General features: G+C 51.0%; 2 protein-coding genes across 2 annotated transcripts in view; both read right to left on the reverse strand.

Annotated features, from left to right (window-relative positions):
• Tmem94 (transmembrane protein 94) overlaps nucleotides 1-10771 on the reverse strand; it is a 24310-nt gene extending 13539 nt beyond the window's left edge. Inside the window, exons 1-4 of the mRNA XM_032911827.1 lie at nucleotides 10643-10771; nucleotides 748-867; nucleotides 340-467; nucleotides 26-162 (exon numbers count right to left, since the gene is read on the reverse strand). Of these exons, the coding sequence (XP_032767718.1) occupies nucleotides 26-162; nucleotides 340-467; nucleotides 748-867; nucleotides 10643-10666 (409 nt within the window). The 5' untranslated portion in view covers nucleotides 10667-10771. The remainder of the gene's footprint in view (nucleotides 1-25; nucleotides 163-339; nucleotides 468-747; nucleotides 868-10642) is intronic.
• On the reverse strand, nucleotides 10764-17136 carry LOC116910347 (developmental pluripotency-associated protein 2-like). Its single transcript, XM_032914203.1, is given in 2 exon segments — nucleotides 10764-10772; nucleotides 16261-17136. Coding segments are annotated over 2 exon segments (885 nt in total).
• Between the last annotated feature and the right edge of the window lie 2180 nt (nucleotides 17137-19316).

The raw sequence follows: 19316 nt of genomic DNA on the forward strand, positions 1-19316 counted from the left end.
AGACTGATCTGACCCTCAGCCTCACCTTGGATTTGGTCAATGATGCCCCGAAGCCTGCGCTCCACCTCCTGGCGCTTCAGCCGGTCTTGTCTCCCGATAAGGATGAGGTTGAGAAGCAGCAACAGGAACAGAGCAGAGGCATTGACCAGTTCCACTCCACGGCTGGTGTTGAGGGGCACAGAGAACCCCACGCGTTTCCATGGAGAAGGCCTCCCAGACAGCCCCACATCCCAAGATGCCCCATTCCCCAAGCCTCTCTGGCCCCAGTCAAGGTCAGTACAGCCCCTCGGAGCCCGGGATGTCCTGGGGTGGGGACAGAGCTTACAGGACCCTGCTTACCTCCCGGCTGGCTGGCCCCCACTGCAACACAAGAGCAGCAGCACAGCCAGCAGCATGAGGGAGGCCCCGGGCCAGTGGAAACAGGAGCGGCGGTTACTGAGGTGCAGGAAGCTGCTTCTCCATGCCTCCTAGAACGGCATGACAGCCGAGCCGGCAGTGAGGATCCCGGCCAGCTCCAATCTACCTCTTATGCCTTGGGCCTGCCCAGATCTTACGGCCACCTCCAGCAGAGTGGGACATCAGTCCCAGCAAACTGGAACCTCAGATTGTGTGAAGTCTCAGGGGACAAGGCACATCAAAGCTGTGAGACAGGGCTCCCTGCTTCTCTGCCTGCCTAGACAGGCTCTGGCCACTCCCCTCCCCATCCCCCCACCCCTCCCCCCTCCCCATCCCTCAGAGAAGCTTCACCTTCCATGTAAGCCGTTTCTTCCGTTCTTTGAGGTGTTTCTCCAATACAGCCTCCAGCTGCTCCTTCAGGACACTGAGGGCCTTCCGGGTAGTTAGGCCCAGGGCCAAGGGGGGCTCTCCCTGCAGGGAATCAGAAACAGTCAGCATGTCTCCAGGGCCTTGCCCAGACCTCCTTTTGGACCTCAGGCTCTTCCTTCCCCTCCAGACCCCCTACACTTCCTAAAGCCATATTAAGAATAAAAGCAGGGGGTTGGGGATTTAAGTGGTAGAGCACTTGCCTAGGAAGGCCCTGGGTTCGGTCCCCAGCTCCGAAAAAAAAAACAACAAAAAAAAAAAAAAAAAAAAAAAAGAATAAAAGCAGGGCTGGAGAGATGGCTCAGCAGTTAAGGGCACTGACTGCTCTTCCAGAGGTCCTGAGTTCAATTCCCAGTCAACCACATGGAGGCTCACAACCACCTGTAATGGGATCTGATGCCCTCTTCTGGTGTGTCTGAAAACAGCTACACTGTACTCATATCGATAAAAATAAATAGATTTAAAAAAAAAAAAGCAAAAACAAAAAGTACTTTTAAGTTAGGTTTTAAACCCTGGGACAAATGGCTGAGGAGCCATTTAACACATCAAAGCAGACCTGGCCAGGTTCTCCCAGCATCCTCCTGGCTTGCACCGCCTGCCCACCCGAGCTCTCCATTTTGGTTATTGCCCCTTTTATACCTTTGCCCTCCTGGCTGCTGCACCTGGTTCTCCTGCCTCCCCTTTCCCTTCCCCTTTCCCTCCCCCCTTTCCTCACGGGACTCTGGTCACATCCACTCTGGACTCTCCCACATGTCCCTGCCTCTGGCTATGTGCTCTCTTTTATCTATAGTAACCTCTCTCCTCCACCACCCCTCTCATTCCGCCCTTGACCCACTGAGCTGGACGGTCTTCCTGCCTCATCAGCCTCTTCTTGCTCCCACCCCCATTTTACTTCATGGGTCTTTTAGATTCCGAAGGCCAAATGATATCTATTTCTTTGTTGCTGGTGGTGGTTTTGTTTTGTTTTGTTTGAGGCAGGTCTCTCCATGTATTCCTGGCAGTCCTGGAACTCAGTATGTAGATGAGGCTGGCATCGAGCTCACAGAGCGTCCTAAGTGCTAGGATTTCACAGGTGTGCATCACATCCCTGTGATGTCTACTTCTCTCAGAGAACTCATTCAGAGACATTAGTTAACTGTTTCTGGGGAGGACATTTAAGAACTTAGAGCTGGTGAAATGGCTCTGCCAGGAAAGGCCAAGGTTGCTAAGCATGATGATCTGAGTCCAAAGGATCTACATGGTACGAGGAAACAGCCAAGTTGTCCAAGACCTACACACATACATGCACACACACACACACACACACACACACATCACACACACACACACACACACATGTACACACACGCATGCACACATACACACACACAAATATAATATTTAAAAATTAAGGAAAAAAATAGAAAACCCTACCACCTTTACGTTCTAACACCACTATTTTGCACAAGAGAATTCTGTAACACTAAAGATTAGGCAGGACACAACCTCAGGAAAAAGCTAAGTGGCTGTTCTTAGGGAAAGGCCACACCGACCCCAGCACACTCTCCTGTCCTCACAGCTGCCCTGAGCATGGGACTAGTAAGTTGAGGGACCTCACAGCCAGTGTTTGTTGAGAGCCACCCATTGCTGTTTCCTCTTTTGTTTTGTTTGTTTTTAGAGACAGAGTCTCACTGTGTCGCCCTGTGTAGTCACAGAACTCTCCATGTAGACAAAGCTAACCTGGAACTCTGAGATCTGCCTGCCTCTGCCTCCCAGGGGCTTGGATTAAGGGCGAGCGGCCAGCTCTGCTTCCTTTCCTTCTCCCCGCAGCCTGTTCTCACCTACGGCTGGCTATTTCCAGGGCGGTCCCTGTCAGTTGTGGAGTCACCTACCATCTGTATGCTTGCAAAGTCTGCACTGCACTCCCAGCCAGTCCCCTGTTCCACATACAAGTCAGTCTCCTGACCTGCTTCCCAAAACTCCAAACTAACCCCAGTCCTCCCTGCCAGTCACCTCTCCACTGCACCTCCCAGTCCCCTCGGCACCATCCCGGGCTCCCACCTTCCCCTGCCTACACACACCCCTCCCCCTCCCACCTCGCCTCTCACGGTCTCCAAACTCACTGCCACACCCCGGCCAGCAAGAGCCTAAACAGCCAACTCCCTGCAGGTCTCCATTAGTATTATGTTTGGTGGACTGTGTCAAAGGACAGCTTCCAGGGCTCAGTTCTCTCCTCTGTCAGATGGGTCCCAGGGACCTAGCTTGGGTCATCAGACTTGATTTCAGGCACCCTGATCCCGAGTTAGCTCTCCAGGCTCCTCTCCTTGACCATTAAAACCCACTCAAACCCTTGTGCCTGCTCTGGGAGGCCATAGGCTCCGTGGCTTCCCAGCATCTCCCTGCTGTCCCTTCCGCAGTCCTTGCTCCCGTAGCTCATGGCAAAGGCCTCTGTGTACTTCCTAGCCAAGGATGCTCTTGCCACAGACAACTCTTTTTTTCAAGATGGCTCACGTATCCCCACCCCCCCATCCACGCCCCCGTGTGCGGGACGATTCCGTAAAGCCCAGGGCTTCACTTCAGGTTTGTACTCTGATGGCACTGGTACAACCTGGTCCTCAGCCTGCATGTCTGCCTCCCCCGCTCATTGTACCTTGGATTCCTTGAAAACAGGTACTGGATTCTCCCGTCTCCACAGGCCCTCCCCACTGAACCACAGCAGAGGGTACTGCACTCACACATGTTGGACGGATATGAGAATGGATGACCACACAACTGATTTCATCAACCCCAGTGACACCTCAGTTGGGGATGTCAACACAAAGCCTGTATCTGTGGCTCTCAGAGACTTGCCTGTCCAGCACCCTGACCCCATTGCATCAAAACTTCTGGGATGAAGCTGATGGGGGCGTGGAGAGCTACAGCTGCAAATGTTAGGGAATGGATGGGCCAGAGAGGCAGAAGTCCTGAAGGGTAACAGGTCCTTCCCAGAGGCCACCCGAAGAGCTCTCATCAGGAAAAGTCCAAGCAAAACCAGTGGATCGTTAGACAGCCTCAAGGCTGTCCTGAGGAATCTAGATGAGGGCCGTGGGGACACACTGACCTTGCTGCCTGGACTCCTTGTCTTATGTCTCCACGTTAATGCCCCTTTCTCTGCCCTCTGCAGGGACCTGCTTCAGCTTTGCCTACTGTCATTCTGCACTTCTCTTTCTGGCCTAGTTCCAAAGGCATCCCCTGGCTTTCTCCTTGGTCACTTGGCTTTGGCCCTGGGAGGACACACCCCTGCATGACTATGAAGCTGCCAGGCTTGAAGGGCCGGGACCCAATGCCACATACCCTGAATTGCACACAAATAGGATCCCTGGTATTGCCTGTCAGTACCTCAACTTTCCAGAATGTGCTCACCGCAAGATTCTTAGCCTCTTTACCTAAATCCAGTAGGACCCCTGGCCTCTGAAGACCAGAGTCCAAAACAAGCAAGTGTACAGTGCGGCTAGGGTCTATTATACAACCTTCCAGAGGGCCAGAGGCCTGAGTGGGGCTCTAGAGAAGACAGACAAAGAGCCAGAGCTGGGGCAGGCTGGGCTGTTCCTCCCTGTCAAAGGAGGGAGGAGGATCAGCAGCCAGGGTAAGAAGCCTGCGCTCCCAGCACCTTCCCTCACTCACTCCTGTTCTCTTGGACTCAGTCTTCCCCAGCTTCCTCTCCACAGCCTGATCCAAGAGTTCCTGGCATGGGTAGGATTCAGAGGCCACACCTCTGAAAGTTCTGAAGTGTAAAACGGGGGAGGACCACAGGAAGAGACAAGAGCTGCATGTGCAAGAAACCGGGGACAAAGGAGGAAAAAGGGTGCAGGCAGACTGCAGAGGGCCATAGGGATATTTAGCAAGCTGCTGGACCTTGGGCTAGGACCTCACGCTCAGGAGAGAGCAGTTCCCAGTCAGACTGAGAGAAACCTCTGAGGAGAAGCCAGAGAACCAGGGAGGCATAACCTCTAGCTGGGCCTGTAGCCCACTCGTTAGCTCCCTGACATTGTCACTGCCTCTTTTTCTGCCACCCCATGCACAGGACTGTGTGGCCAATCATTGCTTGATTTCCCTGGCTCAGGTGCTCTGCTCCTCTCCAGGTAAGGGAGGCATGGTCAGAGGGTAACAGATGCCCCCTGGACAGGACACCTCCAGAGCTGTCTGCACACTTCTGCCCCTACATGTTGTGTCTGGCCGGGGGCACCAACTCCAGACAGGGGATTAAAGACAGTGCAGCATAGGGAAAATAAGCTATTCTGTAATTACACGCTGCCCAAAGGAAGTGCCCGCCCACACAGGCTGGCCCTGTGGTGAGGACGGCCTTCTGAGCCAGTCTGCTCCTCAGACTTCAACGATGTCAACGGCTAAGCCCATTGGGCTCACCTCTGGGTGGCAGATGGGACAGAGTAAAGGGTCACATCTCTGTTTCCCTCATTGTGTCTTAGCTTTTCCCCACATGGCAGAAGATCCAGAGCTAAGAGCTTGGTGGGAACCATACTTTCTGAAGGAGATGCAGGACAGGTGGGAAGGGAACAGGCAGGCAGAGCCACCTTCTCAACAGAGTGAGGCAGGGTCCTCCATGTCCCTGGGCACCTTGGAGAGACTGCAGGAAGCTCCTATTATCCAAACAACAAGTCACCTGAGTCAACTGTGTACAGTCAGTTTCTCTTTACCTATGGAGGTCGGAGAGGGTGGGGAACATTTTGATGTGTCTTAATTACGCTCCAAGGCTAACAAGAGATCTCTCCTGCCTCTCTGATGCTAAAAGCTCTCAGCCTTCCCTGCTGCGGAACCTCTAGACACATTCTTGGGGCCAGGAGTGAGGCTTCCAGCCCAGAAGGACCAGGACAGGAGGACAGTGAAGTCTTTCAGGCAGAACCAGCCCTTCCCACTATTGTTGGAGCTCACATTCGGCCAGAGCAAAGGCAAACCGATTTGAGACAGAAAGACAGGGATTGGTTTGGTTTGGTTTGGTTTGGTTCAATTTTTGAGACAGGGTCTCACTCTGTAGCTCAGGCTGGCCTGGAACTCACTGTGTAGATCTAGTCGACCTCAGAGTCAGAGATCTGCTTGCCTCTGCCCCCGAAGCACTGAGATTTACCCACCATGCCAGGCAAAGAGGAAGTCTTTGCTCAGGGGAAGCGGCTGCCATCACAAGCGGGGCTGCTTCTCTGTTTCAGGGTTAAAGAAGAGTACTAGTGGGACTTAGCGTTCATGTGGGTGACAGCAACAACAACAATGACAACAGCAAGGCAACTGACAAGTCGCCAACAGTAACCTAGTGCTGAGCAGGACCCAGCTGCTGCCAAGGTGGATGGAGCTGTCTATTGAACCCTCCAATAGCTGGACACTGGCCCTTTTCTCACCCACCTCACCAAGAAGCGCCCCACACCTCGCCTGTGTCCCTGCAGAGCACACCTGAGGTTCTCTCCACACAGCAACTGTTCTTCCTACGCTACCTGTCTCGGAAGCAACAAAATCATAGCCTTACATCCAGGAAGGCAGGTTACAAATTTAGACCTTTACTGGTAACCTTGACAACGGATGACCACCAGTTACAGCCAGCTGGACCCTGTCACCAGGCCACCCCATCACAGCTGCCTTAATCGGTACAGGCGGAGGGGAGTCAAGTCGAGCTCAGCACAACCCCGAGCCCCTGAAGTAGAATCAGCCACTACCCAACCCTGAGAATCTGGCTGGGCACATCTGGACTCATCTGTAGCCTGGTACTCTTTCTTACATGGACCTCACCCACCTTCAGCAGCCACTGAAACCCAGAAAAAAACCACCCTGAGTCTGACCCCTGACTCTGTTACCTGAGTGATCCAGCAGAAAAACAGTCCCCTCAGGATGGTGAAGTGATGGTATTTTTGTTATATATATATATATATATATATATATATATATATATATATATATATATAGAGAGAGAGAGAGAGAGAGAGAGAGAGAGAGAGAAAGCGCAAGCGCCTTGGGTCCTAGCATCCTTTTCTCCTCTGGGAAACTCAATCCCCAAAGCTGCTCTGGGTAACTTGGAAACCTGGCTGGCCATTCCAAGACATGCTAGCTTTCTTGGCACTCGGTCCCAACCTCCTTCCAGAGACCTGGCTGTGTCAGGCTCAGTCTGGCTGCCTCCTGTTCCACTGCATCTTCAGGACTCCGTTGGCAGCCACAACCAAAGACTCCTCCATAAGCAGGGAAGAAGGCATGGTTAGAACTCAGAGTCAAGCTGTGATACTCACCGCGCCGTGCTTGCCCTGGTGTGGTATCCATAGCTCTGCCTGCTTGAAGAGCATGGGGCAGAGCCTGAGGGACAAGCAGCCAGGGGTAGTGACTCCCAACACCACCCGCAAGGACAGGGGAAGCAAGCGGCCGAAGAGAATGAGAGAGTGAGAAGAGGGAGACTGTGAAAGGCAGAGGGGAGAGGGCTGGAAGGTGTGCGAGTGCAGTGCGAGGGGCTGGGGCTGGAAGGTGTGTGAGTGCAGTGCGAGGGGCTGGGGCTGGAAGGTGTGCGAGTGCAGTGCGAGGGGCTGGGGCCGGAAGGTGTGTGAGTGCAGTGCCAGGGGCTGGGGCTGGAAGGTGTGTGAGTGCAGTGCGAGGGGCTGGGGCCGGAAGGTGTGCGAGTGCAGTGCGAGGGGCTGGGGCCGGAAGGTGTGTGAGTGCAGTGCGAGGGGCTGGGGCCGGAAGGTGTGCGAGCTGCTGCTGCAGAGAACTGGGCGCAGCAGAGCGGAGCTTCAATCTGCTGATTAATTCAGCCTCTTTCCAGTCACGCTGCAGATTCAGGGAGGGAGGAGGAGGAAGCAGCAGGCAGCAACAGCAGCCCTGAGAGGGAGGGAGGGAGGGAGGGAAGAGAGAGGAAGGAGGAGGCTGAAGAAAAGAGGTCGAGAGGCAAAAGTTGGCTCACAATTTACCAGATGCCTGAGAGATGTCCCTTTGGAGGGGGCCAATGCAGGGAGAGCATGGAGGCAAGATGCAGCTAGAGGACAGCCAGATGGATGGAGGGGCATTGGGCAGATGAAAGAAGCTGTCAGGGGCCTGGGACCCTCCGGGGGCAAATGCTGGTATCCAGGTACCCTGAGGGACACAAACACTGGCTCTCTTCCCAGACTACCTGACCACCGGGCCCCAGGTCACTGGGCGAGGTTGGGAGCCCCACTGTGGCTGAGCGCATCACCCACCAGAGTTCCTTGCCAACCCAGCCAACAGAAGCTTTCCACAGTGAGGAGAGCTGCAGGAAGGAGGGAGAGGACCGGCACCTTATTAATAGCAGCACATCCTGCAGGGGTGGGGGAGGGGAACCAGCAGGGATTCCAGCCGGGACTTCTAGGAGGCTCAGGAGTCTGGCCGCGGAAGAGCCAGTAAGAGCCAGTAGCCTGGGAGACGGTAAGGCCAGCTCAAAGGGTTTCTCAGGATTTCAACACCTTCCTTCCAGGGGTCACAGGGATCCCACAGGCTGCTGATCCACTAAGGCAACCCTGCATTTAGGCACACCAGGGACCTGGGGGCGCCTGAATCTCTTTTTGGTTTGATTTGTTTGTTTGTTTTTGTTTGTTTGTTTGAGACAGGGTCTCTCTACATAACTCTGGCTGTCTTGAAAAAACTTATGGAGACCAGGTTGGCCTCAAACTCTGAGTGCTGAGGTTAAGGGTGTGAGCCACCAAGCCCAGACGCAGGCAAAAGCAGGGCCTAGTGACTAGGGCTCTAAAACCATGGCTCTGGGCCCCTAGTTTGACATGAAAGAAAGAACGTGCACAGGCACTGGGTAAAGAGAGAGGTAAGGCACTGGGAGGGGGCTGGACCTTCCTCTGCCAATGGGCAGGCCATCTCTAGTACGGCAATATAACAGCCCAGGAATGAGGACAACCTAATGGGTCCCTCTGCTAGAGAGCAGGCTGAAGGCTGAGCGTGTTTCTCCAGGGCCCTCTGTCTCCTAGACTACACCCTCTCCAGCTGCTGGAAGGGAAAAGAGAGCCTCCCAGCACAGGCCAGCCTGTCCCCTCCCCCTAGCTGGCCTGTGTACCTCCCTGTGGGGCCCCTGCCAAACAGTTGAATGGGGACAGAAAGGAGGGGCCAGGCAGTCCAGAGGTTAAGGGCAGGAAGTCTTTGTTGGGAGCAGGAAAGAGGGATGGGTGGGGTCGGCTTCTGTGCCAGTCTCTGTGAGGACTATCAGCTGTAGCCGCTGAGAAAGACTCCAGTCCCTAGGCTCCGACCGACCTGGAAGTCATGGCCAGGGTGGAAACCACTCAGGCAAATCGCTCCCAGCTCCCAGGCACACCTTAGAGGGCACCAACACAGTACACCTGCTCACCACCCACTTTCCACGCCACCTGCTTCCACGACAGGAACGTGGCCCTGTTATCTCAGAGCAGGGGCCCAATCTGTCAGCTGCAGCGGCTCCCCCACCAGGAACTTCCAGACTGGCTGGAGACTGGGGGGGTCTGAAAGGGGATGGGGAGCCAAAAATCATCCAGCAGCAGAGACGTTGACTACAGACCACCTGAGCAACAAGTGTCACCACACAAACTCCTCCTGACCCTTTTTCTTTAAGAAGCTTTCTGAGAGCCCTGGGCTACAGGTCTATCTTTCAAGCCCACTGTATCATTGAAGAGATTCTTGCTGGACTGGCAAGATTGCTCAGTGGGTAGAGCACTCGCCACTCAAGTCTGGTGACCCAAGTTTGATTCCCAGAACCCAAGCAAAGAAGAAAGGAGATAACCAACTCCATAAAGTTGTCCTCGGACCTCTCCCTGCATGCTGGGCATGTGTGCCCCTCCACACACCATTACATACACATTCATAGTAAGTAAACAAACAAACAGACAGACAGACAGACAAATAAATAAATAAAAGAAGTTTTTAAAAAATGTCCTTGTGCAGGTTGAAACCCCAGTGGGCTCTACTACTAAACTGACTATCCTTCCTACCCTCAACTAGACTGCAATCCCCCACAAGCTGGGAGCCATCTTCCCGGCCTCTAAGGCCAACGCTCCATGAATATGGCTGGTGCTGGTGTGTGGCTTTCTAGTCCAGGACTCACTCGTGTGCTCATAAACTCCCTGGGGGATGACCCGGTGAGCAGGTATTAGTAGGATGTGCAGAAACCAGGCAAGAGACACAAGGACTTCCTAACGGGTTGGGGGTGGGGGCAGTCCTAGCCATAGGAGAGAAATACTCTAAACCTACTTCCATCGGAAGACCGCACCTGAGGCTAGGCCCAGACCTCAACTGTCTGGCCTCTTCAAGCCTGGCTGATTTAAGGGGTGGAGAGGTGACCCACAAAGTTGTCAAAGGCAGCCTTGAGCTCACTTTGTAGTCCAGACAGTCCCTGAATTTGAAATTCTCCTGCCTCAGCCTCGGCCTCCAGAGTAAGTGGAATTACAGACCTGTACCACTAGGCCCAGCGCAGTCCCGTTGATGAACACACAGCTGTGTTTGGAATCTGATGAGGTGCTTGTCCCTAACCACAGACAGGGTGCCCAACCGTCTTCAACATGGCCAGGCAGGTTGGGGCACAGCCCTAGCATAGCACAAACAAACCAAATTACACAGCTCTGGGCAAGACTGGCTTGGGATCAAACCCAATCAGAAAGCCTGCCGTCGTGCGGCTGTGTTAACTGGGCCACCTTTAAACCCTTTTCATCCCAGCCGGGCAATACCAACCTCCAAGGAGGGGTCCTCGCTGTATTCCCGACAAACTTCAGAGCTCCCTGCCTCACACTCACTGAAAACCCTGAGCTGAAGGTCTCCCAGGAAACCCAGGTGAGGAGAACCCAGTAGAGACACCCCCACAACAGCCACACAGCAACAGAGCGGGGCCCACCAGATGCTTCTCCTTCAGGTCCATGGGCCCAGGGTACTTCAGACATGCCCAGATGAGTGCGGTCACACCTGGAAGGAAGCTTCCTCCCCAACATGGACAAACCCCGGTGAGCGTGTCACAGTCACAGCATCTGGGGGGGAAAGTGGAAAGAAATCCCGTTAGTAAGGTCACAGGACTGTTGTGTTACATCTCAACTGAGCCACAGCCCAGCAGCACCCTGCTGGCTTGGCCCTCCAGCAGCACAGGCCTCGGGAGTCAGCCTTGGGTGGGAGAGCCAGCCCTTGTCTTTCAACCTCCCTTTTCAGAGGCATTCTGTTTTCTGTTCCCTGTGTACTCTGAATCAGGGACACCCAGCACACAGGTAGAACATTTATTAGAGTATCAGCATCATCTTAAAATTGGGGTTAAAGTCAGTAGTAATGTCATCTGGATTCTAATACAAGTAATCGGGGACATTGGGGGTTGGGGGATCGAAAGAGAGCTGACAGAAGCAGACACACACTCTCCATGTGCACATAGGTCTTCTGAGCCTCTTGTGTAGGTGACAGCAGTGCTAGACAGAGACAACTTGGGCAGAAGTCCCAGCAAGCCGCCCTGACGACTGGTGTGGCGAAGGTCAAGCAGGTATCTGGGAAATGCAGTCAGCCCAGGGGCCGGAATGCACATGGGACAGAACACACGCTTAGGGTGTGCTATGGCCTGGCTCTGATCCTCCGCAGCCGGCCCCACCTGAGCTCTGAACCACACTCTCCCATCCTGGCAGCCACCACACCTTGCTCAATCTCAGATCAGGGCATGTTCTCAGTAAGAAGTGACACCGAGTAGTCTGGTTTGGAACCGGAAGCTTCCTCTCGGAGAAAGCGCTAACCTGCTGAGGAGGGCAGTTCTCTCTGGCCTGCAGCCAACCTTATTATGAGGAATCAGAGGCCCAGGAGAGCTGACCCATAAAAGAGCTGTCGAGAAACGATTGAAAATCTATGTCCAGAGGGCCAGCCGGGAAGCTCAGGTCTGAAGCCACCGTCTTCACTCCCAAATCCTACCCCATTCCTCAAGGCAGGACCCAAGCTGATGTCACCTGCCATGCTGCCAAGTCTCTCCCTACCCCTTCCTTTCAGCCTGGTCCTCCAATCTGAGCTGAGCCATCTACTCGGGTCAGAGATAGTGACGCTGGAAGTGGCCTTGCAAAGCGGTGACATTCAACTGAAATTGCATCCTTAGAGGACACACCACTCCTGCCCAAGGCCACCCTGACCAGGCAGCCTGAACCCTGGTCACAGCTATGGTTGAGGTCCCCATCCGCTCCACCCCTGCAGGCTGAAGAAGGTATTAACCAGGCAGGGAGAGTCTCCAGTATCCAGAAGGGGATCGTTCCTATGCCTTCTGCCAACACAACCAGCGGGAAATAACTGTGGCCAGCTGGAACCACGGCAGTGCAGAGGGCAGCCAGGAACATGACATTTTTCTAAGAGTCTCTGTGTTCCCATCATTCCATACATGGGATTCTGGAAGACAACTGTCTTTAGCATCTGACCTGAAATCAGGAGCGGAATCCTTAAAGGGCCAGCTCTGCCTAGAGCTCAGTGTGAAAAAGTGCAAGTGTCAAATTAGATGAGTACACGTGGGTTCAAAGCTCCCGAATGCTGGGTGATCTTGGTCACTTGTTTGTCCTCCTCAGCCTCTACTACTTGTCCTTAGGGGGGTGTGGCAGTAGATATTTATAGCAGCGTCATGAGAATTATGTAAAAGTGGTACATGTGAGGGGCCTGGCACAGTATTTGGTACTTGATAAATAGTAGCTGCTACTCTCATTAGCAACAAGAAAGGACAATCAAGTCCACATAGGTTAAGAGTAAGGACTCACGCTGTCAAGCCTAAGTCCGAACCCTGGAACCCACATGACAGAAGGAGAGAACCTACTTCTTCTTCTTTTTTAATATTTTTTATTAATTTTTTTATCTATATGAGTACACTGTAGCTGTCCTCAGACACACCAGAGAAGGTATCGGATCCCATTACAGATGGTTGTGGGTCACCGTGTGGTTGCTGGGAATTGAACTCAGGACCTCTGGAAGAGCAGTCAGTGCTCTTAACCGCCGAGCTGTCTCTTCCAGCCCGAGAACCAGCTTCTATAAGTTGTCCTCTGACCTCCATGTGTGCAATGGTGGCCATGAGTGAACACGCACATGCATGCACACACATACACATACACACACACACACACACACACACACACACACAGACAATAAATGATAACAAGAAAGAATAAGAATTCAAAACTAAGGTGGAGTAAAAGGAAACAGAAGGTGTAAAGACTGAAATGAAATGTCTCCTTGCAAAAGATGGAGACCATTCCAGAAAACCACAACAGATCAAAATGGCAGGGAACTAGTGGCCTGACACAGATACGGTCCATCTCCCACACCCAGGCTCAGGGATCAGAGCAGAACAGGGGGTGGAGGGTTGTAAGAGCCAAGGAAACAGGAAGTACACTGTGAGATTTTATCTCTTGGGAATGTCAGGAAAGCTGCACCCATGACGCCTCACCAACATAACTGCCTAGACCAGACTTGATCATGGAAACTAAGGATCTCTGAGAGGGAGAGGAACAGTCTTCCCCAGGAAGAATCCCCGAACTGGTGGACAGATAACAAATGGTCAGCCCTAAGCTTACTTACACACAAGTAACATCACATGAACTGAGCAGGTTGTATGTGTTTGGGAATATATATTCCTAAGTGTATATTTATGGACATATATATAACAATTAAAAGGAGGGTGGGGCTGGAGAGATGGCTCAGTGGTTAAGAGCACTGACTGCTCTTCCAGAGGTCCTGAGTTCAATTCCCAGCAACCACATGGTGACTCACAACCATCTGTAATGGGACCTGCTGTCCTCTGAAGACAGCGACAGTGTACTCATATATACTAAATAAATGAATAAATAATTATTTTTTTTTTTTTTTTTTTTTTTTTTTTTTGGGGCTGGGGATTGAACCCAGGACTTTGCGCTTCCTAGGCAAGCGCTCTACCACTGAGCCAAATCCCCAACCCCATAAATAATTATTTAAAGGGGGGCTTGCCAGGTATGGTGGAGCACGCCTTTCATCCCAGCACTAGGAATGTTGATGCAGGAGGGTCTCTGGGAGTTTGAGGACAGTCTGGTCCACATAGTAAGTTCTAGTCCAGCCAGGGCTACATAGTGAAATTCTGTCTCAAACAAAACAAAACAAAGCCAACAAACCAATAAAAGAGGGAGTCAATTTGAGAGGGATGAGAGGAAGGGTGCCTGGGAAGGGTTGGAGGGAGGAATGGAAAAGGGGAAAATGATGTAATTAGATTTTAATTTTGAAATTATTTTTTAAAAGATAGACTGTTTCTGTTTAAATATGCTTGGCCCAGGGGAAGTGGCACTGTAACGAGGTGTGACCCTATTGGAATAGGTGAGGCTTTATTGGAAGAAGGTTGGCACTGTGGAGGTGGGTGGGTGTTGAGGTCTTATGCTCAAGTACTGCCCAGGGCAGAAGCAAGACCCTCCTCCTGGTTGTCGGCAAAATACAGCTCTCTCCTGGCTGACAGTGGATCAAGATGTAGAACTCTTGGCTCCTCCAGCACCATGTCTGCCTGTAGGCTGCCATGCTTCCTGCCATGACGAAAATGGACTGAGCCTCTGACCCTGTAAGCCAGCCCCAATTACATGGTGTGCTTTATAAGAGCTGCATGGGTCACAGTTTAAACTGAGACACTGTTTACAGACTGAATAAGACAGTCTCCAGAAAATGGCAAGGGATCTTCAAGTACAAGGCTGTAGGTTAAAATATAAATGATATTTCTGGTGCCAGCCAGATGGCTCAGTGGGTGGAGGGCCCTTGCTACCTGACAAGCTTAGCTCAGTGTCTGGTGCCCACATGTATAAAGGGGAAATGGACTACTGCAAGCTGCTGTCCTCTGATTTCCATACATGATATAGCAATACGATCACAAACTCACACGCAAAATAAATCAGTTACCCTCATTTTTACTCAAAACAGCCCCAAATCAGAGGATCAGTTCAACTGTCCATTCGCAGGAGGATGGATGAACAAATTCAGTCTCCTGCTGGAGGAGAACTACCCCATGGTAAGGCAGGGGGCAAAACTGAGTGGTAACACTCAGCAGTTTAACTGAGTCTCAAATCAGATTGTGTGGTGCAAGGCGGACATGAAGAGTACCTTGTATACGAGTCCATCCATGAAACCAGGGGCCACAAAGAACCTCCTCTCTTCCTCAGCCAGTATTTTGGGACTTTAGCAACAGAAAGCGACCAACATCATACTAAAGTCCGTAGGCTTCACAGAGGATGGTAAGGGGTGATGGCTTCTGTGGTATAAGACAGCTCTTCCTCAGGAAAAAGAGATCTGCTTGGTTTGGTTCAGTTTCTCAAGAACTTGGGACTGTAAGCACATGGAACCATACACACAGTGTGGGCACCGCAGTGTCACGCAGAGAGCATCGAACTCTTAACCCTCCATTCTCAGCCTCCCGAATGGCTAGGACTAAAAGCATGAGTCGCAGGGAAACTTACAGTTTGGGGGCCGCTGTAAAAACAGATCACTAAGGGCTGGTGAGATGGCTCAGCTGATGATGACCCCTGCTGGCTAAGGACCTGAGGACCTCTGGCCCCACAGGTCCTCCTCTGACTTCCACACCCACCATGACACTCACGAGCCTGCACCCACACACACGCACAGAAAGTCAACAGATAAAAGTGTAATTTAAAAGACCAGGAAAGTCCCTTGGAAGGACTGAGTCTGATCCTGGCAGGAGGCCTTGAGGAATCACTGACAGTTACTAAGGTGACTCCGAGACTTTACAGAGTTGAAAGAAGAAAGAAAGATGAGAGGGAGAAAGGGAAGACAGGACATGCAGGAGAGTTAGAAGAAAGTTGCAACATTTTGATGTAATAAAATTATAACATATAAAATTGTTGGTCTGCCACGACAAGCAGCAAAAAAACAAAAACAAAACAAACAGAAAGCTGCAAAAAACAGCCACAGGAAGAAAGATGGCTCCCAGCTCAGAACCAAGGTCACAAAACCAAGTTGGGTCCAAGGCTCCGGATGAGGTGTTGTCTGTCCATCTACACAATCCTTTTCTTTCCACTAAAACTATACCATTTCTCAGATAGCTAAGCATTTAGCAAATGCAGCACAAGACCATGAGGAGGTACCACAGACGTTAAGATTCGGCAGGGTGTTTAGAGTGATGGAGGCTGATTTGTCTGCAGAGTCTCCACTCTGCTGGAAGAGACAGGGGGAGGGGCTTCTGAAGACTGACGTCCAGATTTTTTAGCCATTAGAGGAAACAAAGAATGTTTTTCTTTGCTTCTTCCATTCCCTTCAGATGGAAATAAAGTCTTGATATTGTCTAAGCCGGTATATTTGGTGGGGGGGGCATTTTTCTTTGAACGGCTTTTTTTTTAATATTTATTTATTTTATGTATATGAGCATACTGCAGCTGTCTTCAGACACACCAGAAGAGGGCATCAGATCCCACTAGAGATGGTTGTGAGCCACCATGTGGGTGCTGGGATTTGAACTCAGGACCTCTGGAAGAGCAGTCAGTGCTCTTGACCACTGACCCATCTCTCCAGCCCCTTTGAACGGCTTCTAATTTTAAAGTTTCTCATGATCTTCTTGTTGCTGTGAACGCATTCAGGACACAGCGAATTATCTTCCACTCCTGGTTCTGGGATAACACAGGCTGGTAACAGGAAGAGAAAATTCATCCTTTGGGAAGTGTCTGGAACCCAGGTCGGACCAGCATGAAATTGCAGGCAAACCCAGCCTTTCCTATCTGCAGGGCGTTGACTGCCATGGACAACACGCCATCTGACTCCAATGGTTTCTGGCAGAAAGGCCTCTACAGAAGAGGGGAGAGGACAACGATTCACAGACACTGACTGAGCAGCTCCCATAGCAATTCTTCCCCAGGCTTCGAATGTGGAGCCCTGAGCTGAAGTCAGAATTTCCAGTACACCAGTCTCCTGCTTCTCACTTTGGCAGCTGCGTGGAGGCCCAATTCCTCTGAACATGATCTTGGGTTTCTTGGGACACAGCTTTTTGGCCTCAGGAGATGTGTTGGGAATATAACATTCTTATTTCGAATATGAGTGTCTCCAAAGTCTAAAATAAACCTCAACTTCCTTGCCATCCGTACTTAAGTCATGATAACAACACCAGTCCCGAAGAGGGTTCCAGGACACTTCATTAATCAGAGGCAGGGCGGGCGGAGGACAGGTGCCTGATATGGTTCTTGTAGGATGTTTGATTCCCTCATACCTCACCTGAGAACGGGCTGGGGGTTTGTGGTCTATGGTTGAAGAAACATTGGATTCCGTAGGATATTCCGTGGTTGTCTCCTCAGTATATGGGACCAGCATTAAAACCAGACTTTCTTCATCCAAGCCTCTCTCAGATTGGTTCTGGTTGTAAGTCTCCTGGCCGAAGTATGACATTTTCAGGCAGGCTTGGGAGAAGACAAAGGCCCACAATTCTAACAGAATCTCCATTAGCTAGGCTTGCACAGCGGCCTTGCTCAGTGCACCAATCAACATGTGATGGGTCTATATGTAATTAAATATTGGTACCCAAAGGGAACTAGTGTGTGTTAATGCTATACCAAATCAAGGTTTTCAACAGCAAGCTATCAAGTTTTATCCTTTGAGTTCCAGTCAATATTTTTATCAGTGGCTCCAGTGAGGAAACAGATGGTATAGTAATCAAACTCTTCGAGAGCATACGTAACCCTGGGAAAAACATCAAAGTCTGCAACCAAGGAAGGCTCAACAGGTTGCAGAGATGAACCAAATCCAACAGGGTCAGCCTAACCGGGAAGAGTATTAAGCCCTCGGCATAGGCTTGAAAACCACTGTACAGAACTACCACAAATGACTTAGTCAATGCTATTCCAATACGTGAGCATAGCTACTCAAAGTTCATTATCAGTCAGTCCATATAACGGACAGTCTTCTCCCCGGCAAGGAGGATATCTGACCTCTGCTATAGCACGGCATGCCTGGAATACTTTGTTCAGTTGCACAACACATATCTGTTGGCTTTTTGTTTTTGAGACAGCCCTGGTTGTCCTGGAGCTCGCTCACCATGCAGACCTAGCTGGCCTTAAATTTACAGAGATTCACCTGCCGCTCCACCCAAGTGCCGGGATTAAAGGCATGTGCTGTCATTCCTGGCTATGACGAACATGCATGGAGGTCAGAGGACAACTTGCAGGAGTTGATTCTATCTTTCCGTCACATGGGGCAGGGATTGAAATCTGGTGGCTGGGCTTGAGAGCTGATGGAACTGTCTCACCAGCCCCCACAATACAGAACAGAGAAGAAAACAGAGAAGGCAGATGCAGAGGTTTGCCTCTATATTCCCAGCATTAAGGAGCCCGAGACGAGAGGATCACCATGCGTTCAAATACAACCTGGTCTGCATTACAAGGTTAAGGCCAGCCTGGGCTGCAGACGGATACCTTGGCCAACAAGGAAATTAAAAAAGAGAAGAAGAAAAAGAGGAGGAGGAGGAGGAGGAGGAGGAGGAGGAGGAAGAGGAGGAGGAAGAGGAGGAGGAAGAGCAGGATGATACAACAGGCTTCCAGAGAGCAGCAACAAGATGTAGAAACATGAGAAAGAGAAAGACAGGCCAGCCTCATCTGTCAAGTGATAATGAGGCTCAAAAGAGCAGAAAAGGAAGAGAAGTCAGAGAAGGAGAAGGGAGGAAGAGATGTGGGAGGGGGAGAGCAAAGGAGAGGGAGGAAAAGCACACAAAAGTTACAGGCGTCCTCCTTACGTCAAGGACTGTAACACTACAGTACTCAAAGCAGTGTGGTATTGGCGTGGTTTTTCAGAGTCCAAAAATAGATCCAGACGTTTTTGGACAATTGATTTTAAGAAAAGTACAAAGAGAACTCAGTAGAGAAGGCGAAGTCTTTACCAAAGGCAACTGAATATTCCAATGCAGAAAATAAAGAGATGGCCAGCAATCACACATGGGACCTCATGACCTCCAAAAGTCTTTGCTCAGCAAAGACGACAGTTAATGGAGTGAAGGGACAGCCTGTGGAACGGAAGAGGGATCTTAGCTAGCTAGACATCTGACAGAATATTAATATATAGAGTATACAAGGAACTCTAAAAACTAGCCTGCAGTAAACCTAATGACCGAGTCAATGAAAGGCTTACAAAACAGACAGCTAGTTCTCAAAAGATGAAAGGCAGCTAGCCAATAAACATACAGCAAACTGTCCAACTTCTCCAACTGTCAGAGCAACGCAAACCAAAACTACATTGAGACTCCACCTCCCCTGAATCAGAGCGGCAGTTGTTCAGAAAATAAGTGACAGGGAATGCTGGCCAAGACACGGACAAGAGAGCCAACATCCACTGCTGGGGGAATGAAAACCACTCAGTCACTAAGGAAGTCCAGTATGGAAGCCTCTCAAAAGATTCAAAACAGCCAGGCCAGCTGTGGCTTCAGTGCCTTTTATCCAAGCCCTAAAGAGGTAGAAGCAGGCAAGTCTGAGTCTGAGGCCAACGGGGTCTACAGATTAACTGTCAGGACAGCCCAGGTCTATATACAGAGACCCTATATTGAAAAAACAAAAACAAAAAACAAACAGAAACCTCAAAAC

Source organism: Rattus rattus, chromosome 9 (assembly GCF_011064425.1).
Source record: "Rattus rattus isolate New Zealand chromosome 9, Rrattus_CSIRO_v1, whole genome shotgun sequence".
Taxonomy (NCBI): domain Eukaryota; kingdom Metazoa; phylum Chordata; class Mammalia; order Rodentia; family Muridae; genus Rattus; species Rattus rattus.